Source organism: Brachyhypopomus gauderio, unplaced genomic scaffold (assembly GCF_052324685.1).
Source record: "Brachyhypopomus gauderio isolate BG-103 unplaced genomic scaffold, BGAUD_0.2 sc56, whole genome shotgun sequence".
Taxonomy (NCBI): Eukaryota; Metazoa; Chordata; class Actinopteri; order Gymnotiformes; family Hypopomidae; genus Brachyhypopomus; species Brachyhypopomus gauderio.
The window spans coordinates 990752-1001434 of record NW_027506879.1 but is presented as its reverse complement, the minus strand read 5'-3'; the positions used below and the strand labels follow the sequence as shown (position 1 = coordinate 1001434).

Sequence of the window (10683 nt, the reverse complement as noted above, 5' to 3'; positions counted from 1 at the left end):
CGTCGCAAGAATATCAAACATGTTTGATATTCAAATCGCTCCTCGTGAGAGTATCGCACTGTTGAAGCAGCTCCACGAGCCGACTCTCCCTGCGATTTAGTCGTAGTTTGAGCTGGAGCTGAGCACATGATTTAAAATATCGTACAGTGTACGCCCAGCTTTAGCAAGCCAAGGGACGTCAGCTATTGATTGTTTGGTTTACATCAGTATCAATAAAGTTCATGACACACACCAAGTTATTACGTGTTATTGTGTATTCAGTGTCCAATATAGTCGACAGCAAAGTGATGGTCAGAGCTGGATGCTACCGAGCAGAGCTGGATGCTAGCGGATCACAGCTAGTTTCAGAGCCGGTTTCAGTGGAACAGTTGCTGTCCGCATTTGAAAGAGCAAACTCTCGACTAGTAGATGTTCGTGGTGTACTGCCAGCTGAGAGCTTGCTTTTTTCTAGCTAGATGCTATCGGATCACGGCTAGAAGCTATCGGATCACGGCTAGAAGCTATCGGATAGGGGCTAGAAGCTATCGGATCACGGCTAGAAGCTAGCGAACCAGGGCTAGAAGCTATCGGATCACGGCTAGAAGCTATCGGATCACGGCTAGAAGCTAGCGAACCGGGGCTAGAAGCTATCGGATCGGGGCTAGAAGCTATCGGATCACGGCTAGAAGCTAGCGAACCGGGGCTAGAAGCTATCGGATCGGGGCTAGAAGCTATCGGATCACGGCTAGAAGCTAGCGAACCGGGGCTAGAAGCTATCGGATCGGGGCTAGAAGCTATCGAATCACGGCTAGAAGCTAGCGAACCGGGGCTAGAAGCTATCGGATCGGGGCTAGAAGCTATCGGATCGGGGCTAGAAGCTATCGGATCGGGGCTAGAAGCTATCGGATCGGGGCTAGAAGCTATCGGATCGGGGCTAGAAGCTATCAGATCGGGGCTAGAAGCTATCGGATCACGGCTAGAAGCTATCGGATCACGGCTAGAAGCTATCGGATCGGGGCTAGAAGCTAGCGAACCAGCGCTAGAAGCTAGCGAACCGGAGCTAAAAGCTAGCGAACCGGAGCTAAAAGCTAGCGGACCGGGGCTAGATGCTATCGGACCGGGGCTAGATGCTATCGGACCGGGGCTAGATGCTATCGAACCGGAGCTAGAAGCTAGCGAACCGGGGCTAGATGCTAGCGAACCGGAGCTAGAAGCTAGCGAACCGGGGCTAGATGCTAGCGGGTAACAGCTAGATGCTAGCGGACGTACGTGTACTCCCAGCCGAGAGCTTGATCTTTCAAACGCGGACAGCAACTGTTCCACTGAAACCGGCTGGGAACAGTAACAGTACTGGGAACAGTAACAGTACCGGGGACAGTAACAGTACTGGGAACAGTAACAGTACCGGGGACAGTAACAGTACTGGGAACAGTAACAGGGAACAGCACCAACTTTTAGCCGCGAGCTTTAGCCGTCTGCAGCAGTGAAATGCTGGCTACACACAAAGATGCTCCGTATCACAAAGTTTTCCCCTTCATCCCTCCTAATTGCACAAACCCATTTTCTTTCTGCTCGTCGTCAGCCGGAAAACCGTAGAAACTGAGATACGACTGTTTTTGCTTCGAGATCGAGCACCCTGGTGCACTGCAAAAGCTCTTGTTATTGGACTCTGCCATTGTTTAATGTGTAACGGAAGTAACTTTACCCTGCAACGAGAGCTTCCGGAAGAAAAAATGCGGAAGTGTGAAAAGGGCCTATGGAATATTGTTTTTTTAACTTTCTGCCGTAGACCGAGTCAGACCACTGCTCTTTAATTTATTTCTGTAAGTAACGCATTAAATGAGCTTTGGACAACTCACCAGTTCATGTATGAACAGTGAAGTATTGCTGGAGCCCAGGTTTATTTTGGTCAACCAGCAAATAAACGGACTAAGTGGAATACCACCAGCGCGAGTATTAAGGTTGAACTAACTCAGAAAAGCAAGCAATACAAGCATAGAATTAGACTGAATAGATCTGTTTTTATGGATCGGTCACATTGTCCCCGATACCCGATCTAGAATTTTTTCAGATATTAATATCGGAATCGGTGCATCCCTAACACATGTGCACGTTTTACTTTCAAGCTCCGCATTATTATTATTTCTAGTCAATAATATTATTATTGCACACTTTCTGTATATCATATAAACTTAATTTCACCTCTCAAATATCATTGTGTTTGTCCCCTGTATGATATATTTAACTGAATTTTTTAATGCAAACATTCAATGATTTATAAAGGTAAATTATGAAAATTAACAAGGGTGGCCAAACTTTCGCATCCCACTGAATTAGAATTATAAAGCTCCATTTATTGCCATTTTAAATCTAATTAGCTAACTAGGCCATTTAACATATTTGCCATTTAAAAACTCTGAATAGAAGTAGGGTTACAGGTTTCTGCCAAGTAAACGTCTTTTTTTCATGACTAACTGGTGAGGCCTAGCTATTTGATTAAGGATATTTAACGCTAGCTACGTTAGCATAAAGCTAACGCCACTCTCCCCACGCTGGCGCCCGAAGCGGATACAGTCACATATCCAAATTTGGAAAAATAAAGACGTAAAAACTGTTTCGTTCATGGAACAAGACGTGTGTTTTCTTAAAATCTGTTTAATAACCAGCTACTTAACAATTTTGCTCAAGAATCCCTTCACTGAATGTGCCCGCTAATGCGCCGCCATTGTGACCACTGTAAAAACTAAATCCGGTACACTGGGCATGTTGGTTACGTCAGACGCTGCGTGACTTATGGATACTCATAAATTATAATGTTAGTGACAGTCATTACTCAAAAATATGTACTCATTTAAACTTAAAACATAACACAAAGTTAAGACAGCGCAAAACCTTAATGCTGGGTTAACTAAATAACAAGATTTTATTGTAATACCAATCAATCAATCAAATTTTATTTATATAGCGCTTTTTACAACAGTTGTTGTCACAAAGCAGCTTTACAAGTGCCGAGTCCTAGCCCCCAGTGAGCAAGCCAAGGGCGACAGTGGCAAGTAAAAACTCCCTAGTTTTTTGCATGAGGAAGAAACCTTGAGAGGAACCAAGACTCGACCTCTGGCCGACACCGGTCACCATGACAACAACAACAACAATTTAGACAGAAAGAAATAAAGAAAAGGAAAAGATGTAGTATTGTCCATCATGGTGTAGGCTTATCCGGTCAGGCAGTAGGTGGCTGGCACTGGATAAATCGCTTGTCTCTCCTCATCTTATTTTTCAACCTAGTCTAGGTCGGTTTTCAACCTAGACTTAAAGATTGTGACTGTGTCAGAGTCCCGTACGCATTTTGGGAGGTTGTTCCAAAGCTGGGGGGCCTTATAAGAAAAGGCTCTTCCCCCTGCTGTTACCTTATTAATTTGTGGAACTAATAAAAGACCAGCACCCTGTGATCTTAGTTGACGTGGGGGTTCATAGTAGGAAATAATTTCCAGGAGGTATTCAGGAGCAAGCCCGTGCAGTGCTTTATATGTTAATAATAGAATTTTTAAATCAATACGGAATTTAACTGGGAGCCAATGCAGGGCTGATAGGACTGATCTAATATGCTGAAATTTTCTAGTTCTGGTCAGAACTCTGGCTGTGGCATTTTGAACTATTTGAAGTTTATTTAGATTCCTATTTGAACATCCTGACAGTATTGAATTGCAGTAGTCTAATCTAGAGCTAACAAAGGCGTGCACCAATTTTTCTGCATCATCCTGTGATAATGCATTTCTTAATTTGGCAATGTTGCGGAGATGTAGAAAAGCTATCCTAGTAGTATTATCTATGTATTTATCAAATGATAGGTCGGAGTCGAGTATGACGCCTAGGTTTTTGGCTACTGTGCCAGGTGTAATGGGATAGTCTGCAAGATTAAGCATTAAATTTGGAATTTTTTGTCTTGCGGCCTTAGGGCCCACAAGGAGAACTTCTGTTTTGTCCTCATTTAGTTGGAGGAAGTTTAGAGACATCCAGCATTTAATATCTCTTACACAAGCCTCAATTTTTCCTAAACTGAGTTTGTCATCAGGTTTGGCTGATATGTAAAGTTAAGTGTCATCTGCATAGCAGTGAAAATTGACACCATGTTTGTTTATAACTGTGCCCAATGGTAGCATATGTAATGTAAATAATAGTGGTCCTAAGATGGAGCCTTGCAGGACCCCATATTTAACTATTGTACGTTTGGATGGAATATTATTGAGCTCTACAAACTGATAGCGATTTGTTAAGTAAGAATAAAACCATGAAAGGGCTGTGCCTGAGACTCCAACCCAGCGTTCTAACCTTTCTAGCAAGATCCTATGATCAATTGTGTTGAATGCTGCACTAAGATCAAGAAGCACTAACAGTGATACATAGCCTTGATCTGAAGCAAGGAGGAGATCATTTGTTACTTTAACTCAGTGGTTGGAAGTAAAACATGTGTCAATATTAGGGATGCACCGATTCCGATATTAATATCTGAAAAAAATCTAGATCGGGTATCGGTGACAATGTGACCGATCCATAAAAACAGATCTATTCAGTCTAATTCTACGCTTGTAACGCTTTTCGGAGTTAGTTCAACCTTAAATATTCACTCTGTCCCGGATAGAAGTGAACTTGGACAGTTAACAGGCGAGTGAAGCACACAGAGGAGAGATGAATCACTGACTCGTACTCGTGCTGGTGCTACTCCACTTAGTCCGTTTATTTGCTGGTTGACCAAAATAAAGCTGGGCTTCAGCACTACTTGACTGTTCATACATGAACTGGTGAGTTGTCCAAAGCTCATTGAATGCGTTACTTACAGAAATAAAATAAAGAGCAGTGGTCTGAGAAAGCTAAAATAACAACAATATTCCATACGCGCGCTCAACTCGCTCCCTTAAAGAGACAGTACACATATTTCTGGCCGTTACATGCTTTGTGCTCTGCGTGATGTCTGCGCTACCAAACTATCCGCATAGGTATTGCTGTTTCTCTTATTTCATCTCCTTATTTATTTTAAATGATATTTAGAATTCTTGAACCATTTCAAAGGTTTCTTGCAGTTTATTTTTTTCATGTTTGACCAAAGTTTTGTCTGTTTCAGGTTCTTTGGTATTTTACATTCAATGTTATATTCATAATTGCACTGACTGAACAAATGCAAGTTGTGTTGTTTTTATATGTTTTTATGTGTGTTTAAGTGTGCTATACTGGTGCAGTTTTCAATAAACTTGTAATTCAGTATGTCTGTGTTTAAAAAAAAATGTTTTAAGTCGATTCAGCACTGTTTTACTCTATCAGATCGGTATCGGATCAATTTCGGCCGATACTAAGCCTCAGATATCTGAACAGGTATCGGAAGTGAAAAACGTGAATCGGTGCATCCCTAGAATATGGGGGGGAGGGGGTGGGGGGCGCAAAAATATTCTCATCTACTAAAGGGGGGCACGGCAGAAAAAGTTTGGGAACCACTGCTTTAACTAATGCTGTTTCAGTACTGTGATGGGGCCTAAAACCAGATTTTCACTTTTCAAATATGTTTTTCCCAGTGTTGGGAACGTTACTTTCGGCTTCCTGCTTCCTGTTTCACGACGCACGGCAGCACGCTCGCACGCAAACGCCGATTCACTATCAAATTAGCATAGCTTAGCTATAGCCTAATACACTTACATTAAACACTACGATTCTAAATCAGTGTAATACATTTACCGACATCTAATTATTTTATCTAATTTCTGTTCCCTCCTTCTGTTCTCTCCCTCTGTTCTCTCCCTCTGTTTCTCTCTTTCTCCCTCTGTTTGGTCTCCCCTGTTTTTCATGGCTACCGCGGAGGAACGGGCTCTCGTCAAGCTCGGCTCGGAGCTGGAGAAGTTGGGTCGACAGATCGAGCGTCTTCTGGAGAAGCAAGCGGAGCTCACCCAGGAGAAGACCAGGCTCGAGGCCGCCCGCGACGCTGCCTACTCGGCCGTCTCCACTCCCTCGTCACGGCGGCTCAGCGCGACTGCCATCTTGACCCGTGCTCCAGGCTGGGAGCGCCAGCGAGGACGCGGAAGGCAGCCGGCGTCGTCACCCCTACCTCAGCCGGACTTCTCCTCTGCGAACCCGTTCGAGGTGCTCAGCTCCGGGTCCTCCACCTCGCCCTCACCAGCGCCGGCACCAAAGAAGAATAAAGGCGGTATCCTCGTTATCGGCGACTCGATTACACGACACTTGAAGGTCGATCTGCCAGGCGCAAAGAGAAACCCCACTGTGTCCTGTTTTCCAGGCGCTCGTGTCCTGGACGTGGCCAGGCGGCTTCCCTCGGCGCTGAAGCAGCGAGATGACTTCGGCACCGTCGTCCTTCACGTGGGGGCTGTCGACACCTTCGCCCGGCGCAGCGAGATCCTGAAGGACCACTACCGCTCGCTTCTGGACACCGCACGGAAGAAGACGTCGGCCAGGCTTGTTGTCTCCGGTCCGCTTCCAACATTCCGGCGAGGGTGCGAGTTGTTTAGCCGTCTTTTCTGTCTCCACAGCTGGCTCCGGGACACCTGTGGCAGCGTCGGCGTGGACTACGTCGACAACTGGGAGAGTTTCCGTGAGCGTCCGTCACTCTACCGCCGAGATGGACTTCACCCCAGTCGCCTAGGCTCGGCAGTCCTCTCCCGGAACATCGAGGACGTGCTACGCCGAGCCTGACCAGCCACAACAAACCACGCAAATCAGCTAAGTAGAACTTACTTCCCTAACTACCAAACCATTGAGACTGTGTCTGTTAGCCGTGGCAGGTATAAGAATAACAGGGCGATATGTTTTAAAAATCTAATTAAAATTAAATTAAATAATCAACGCGAAGTAAGCAGCAATATTAAGCTAAGGCTAGGACTTTTAAACATTAGATCGCTTGCATCAAAAGCTGTGATAGTAAACGAAATAATCACAGATAACAGACTAAATGCACTCTGTTTAACAGAGACATGGGCTAGAGTGGACGAATATGTAAGTTTTAATGAAGCAGCTCCTCCTGGATACAGTTATGTTCATCAGCCCCGTATCACAGGGCGTGGAGGTGGAGTAGCCACAATATATGACATAGATATAGGTTTTACTGTAAAACCAACCACCTCTATTAACTCATTCGAGGCTCTGATAGGTGAAATAGGCAATAATCTTATAGGCAATAAAACAAAGCTTAAACTAGTGACCATCTATCGACCGCCGGGTCCTTACTCAGAATTTCTTAAGGAATTTGCTGAGTTTCTTTCGGAAATAGTCTTAACCATCGAGAGATTTGTAATTGTGGGTGATTTCAACATTCATTATGAAAATGAATCAGACCCACTGAAAATCGCGTTCGACTCCATACTAGATTCAGTAGGTATAGCCCAAAATGTGACAGGGCCTACCCACCGCTGTAAACACACCTTAGACTTAATACTTACTTACGGATTAAACATAGAACATTTGGCAGTCATCCCCCAAAATGACGCCATTTCAGATCATTCCCTACTAATATATGAAATGGCTTTATACGATGTACATCAGATGCGCCATACAAAAACCACGCGCACTATCACATCCGACACTGCAGCAACATTTATAAACTTACTACCAGAGCTACCGAACACTATGCCACTGCAGCCCAATGAATTAGAACAGGCAACACAACAGTTTTATTACACACTCAGCAATACCTTAGACAGTGTAGCTCCAGTTAAAACAAAATTAATTAGGGAGAAAAAGCTTGCACCATGGTATGACGACCACACCCGTCTTCTAAAACAGGCAGCTCGAGCAGCGGAGCGAAAATGGAGATCCACCTCACTAGAAGTGTTTAGAATCACATGGAAAGACGCCATAGTCAAATACAAACATGCCTTAATAAAAGCTAGAGCCGCATACTATTCGACACTAATAGAAAACAACAAAAATAACCCTAGATTTCTCTTCGCGACTGTATCAAAACTAACAAGAAATATCAACGACACTAGTTCTAATACAACACTTACACACACTAGCGATGAATTTTTAAACTTTTTTAATAATAAAATAGATAATATCCGACTACAGAGTCATAATACATTGCAGCCTAACCTCCAATCCAACCCCAGTAGTTTAGTTATTAGTAACTATGCATCCAAAAATATTACCGAGCTAAATGTCTTCGATCCTATATCGCAAAAAGAGCTCACAACACTGATTAATTCATCTAAGCCTACATCATGTATATTCGACCCAGTTCCAACCCGTCTATTTAAAGACCTACTCCCAGCCATTGCAGGGCCCTTACTTAATATGATTAACTGTTCCCTTAACCTAGGGTACGTGCCCAAACAATTAAAATGCGCCGTAATTAGACCCTTGATTAAAAAACAGAATCTAGATCCGCAGATTCTAGCCAACTATAGACCCATTTCTAATCTCCCATTTATCTCTAAAATTTTAGAAAAAGCAGTTTCCAATCAGTTAAACCACCATCTCCAATCAAATAGTATCCATGAAAAGTTCCAATCAGGATTTAGACCAAACCACAGCACTGAAACAGCTTTACTCAGGGTAGTGAATGATTTACTATTATCGGCCGATAATGGGCTAGTCTCGTTCCTTGTACTGTTAGATCTTAGTGCAGCTTTTGATACTGTAGACCACAACATTTTGCTGGATAGACTAGAAAACACGGTAGGTATTAAAGGAGTCGCACTCTCCTGGTTTAGATCATATTTGACTGACCGCTTCCAATGTGTAAGTGTTAATAATAAAACCTCTAAATCTGTGCAGGTTAAATACGGTGTCCCACAAGGGACAGTCCTAGGACCACTTCTATTCACACTGTACATGTTACCCCTAGGCGAGATTATGCATAAGCACGACATCAGTTTCCATTCCTACGCAGACGACACTCAGCTATATTTATCGGCAAAACCCGATGATTTAGGCGCAAATAGTAAAATAGAGAAATGTGTAGAAGAGATAAAACATTGGATGGCGTGTAACTTTCTAGCACTAAATCCCGATAAAACAGAATTAATAATAGTTGGGTCTAGGGCTGCGAGAGACAAGATACATAATGTAGCATTGAATCTACATTCTTTTACTATAACCCCCAGCGCAGAGGTAAAGAACTTGGGCGTCACAATAGACCCAGATCTCTCGTTCAATACACATATTAATAATATAACTAGGGTAGCGTTCTTTCACTTGCGCAACATTGCCAAAATTAGAAACATATTAAATACTAGTGATGCAGAAAAACTAATCCATGCATTCATATCCTCTCGTTTAGACTATTGCAACAGTCTCTTAGCTGGATGTTCTGGTAAATCGATAAACAAACTCCAGCTGGTTCAGAACGCAGCAGCACGAGTTTTAACAAAAACTAAAAAGTTTGATCACATTAGTCCCGTACTATCGTCATTACACTGGCTGCCAATTAGATTCCGTATTGACTATAAAATACTTTTATTAACATATAAAACGCTGCATGGCTTAGCTCCAGACTATCTTAGTGAACTTATTGAACAATATAACCCAGCGCGTTCACTTCGCTCACAGGACGCAGGGTTATTAACTGTTCCTAGGATCAAAAAGATCACAGCAGGTGGAAGAGCCTTTTCTTTTAAAGCTCCACAATTGTGGAATAATCTTCCTGCCTCTATTCGGGACTCAGACACAGTCTCAATGTTTAAAACTCGATTAAAGACTCATCTGTTTAGTTTGGCCTTTGATTAATTTGTTACATATTTACTACATCTCGTATCTTTTCTCCAAGGTTCACCTGGAGAGTAACACTGCAGTCGGAGCCTACAATACCAGCATCGCTGCTCCGACATGGAATGAAAGCCTGGCGTTCATCAACAGACATTTACAATGACAATATCAAAACACAGAACTTTCATTTTTACCTTTACTTAGTCTGATTGTGTGATTTGTGTGTGGCTTGTGTATTTGTCTGTATTTTGTGTAATTTGTGTGTTAACGGGCCGCCCAATGGAGGATGGGTTCCCTTTTGAGTCTTGGTTCTCCCGAGGTTTCTTCCTATTCCCCACCATCATAGGGAGTTTTTCCTCGCCACTGTCGCCTTTGGCTTGCTCATTAGGGTTCTGGACCCATAGTATTGTTAACCTTTTAAATCCTGTAAAGCGCTTTGTGACAACATGTGTTGTGAAAAGCGCTATACAAATAAACTTTGATTTGATTTGATTTGATTTGACTTTAAAAAAGTAATTAGTTATAGTTACTCACTACTTGTTCAAAAAAGTAACTGAGTTAGTAACTGAATTACTCTATAATAAAAGTAACTCGTTACCAGGGAAAGTAACTATTTGCATTACAGTAAAAAAAAAGTTATATGCCAATGAATAAGGATTTTTTGAAAAAGCAGTTTTCACAGTTAGTTGAAATGAGTAGATGAGAAAAGTGTTTAACTTTTGATATTTATTGCACATCCACAGACCAGTGCAGGATAAAATCCTTAAAAATCCCAAATCTTTGTAAAAAAAAAAAAAAAAAAAAAAAAAGCAAAAGTAAACAGTTACACTATATAAACTGCATTTACATCTATCAAATTAAATACAATTCTCTCAACCTGAGACAACTGGTTTGTTCACAAGAGAAGTAAACTTAACAATAAAACCTCTATTCTTAATTAAATAAATCAAATACCCAGTCTGGTAGACATTCAGGAACTTCAAGTATTTAAGTATTTTCTTA

The 10683-nt window shown here is 42.3% G+C and overlaps 1 protein-coding gene across 3 annotated transcripts; it reads left to right on the top strand.

Moving 5' to 3' along the window:
- Nucleotides 1-5567: 5567 nt before the first annotated feature.
- On the top strand, nucleotides 5568-10180 carry LOC143488880 (uncharacterized). Of its 3 annotated transcripts, none has more exons than XM_076987837.1 (2): nucleotides 5568-6703; nucleotides 9743-10180. In XM_076987837.1, the coding sequence occupies exon 1, from the start codon at nucleotides 5812-5814 to the stop codon at nucleotides 6670-6672; it is 861 nt and encodes a 286-aa protein (XP_076843952.1). In that variant the 5' UTR covers nucleotides 5568-5811; the 3' UTR covers nucleotides 6673-6703; nucleotides 9743-10180. The 3 variants fall into 3 exon arrangements, with proteins under 3 accessions (XP_076843952.1, XP_076843954.1, XP_076843953.1); XM_076987839.1 differs by lacking the exon at nucleotides 9743-10180 and having other exon boundaries at nucleotides 5568-6169; nucleotides 6260-8331; XM_076987838.1 differs by lacking the exon at nucleotides 9743-10180 and having other exon boundaries at nucleotides 5568-6425; nucleotides 6510-8331.
- The last annotated feature ends 503 nt before the right edge of the window (nucleotides 10181-10683 follow it).

Bases quoted from the DNA above. Each gene is read 5' to 3' on its own strand.
- LOC143488880 (XM_076987837.1), top strand. From the start codon at position 5,812: ATGGCTACCGCGGAGGAACGGGCTCTCGTCAAGCTCGGCTCGGAGCTG.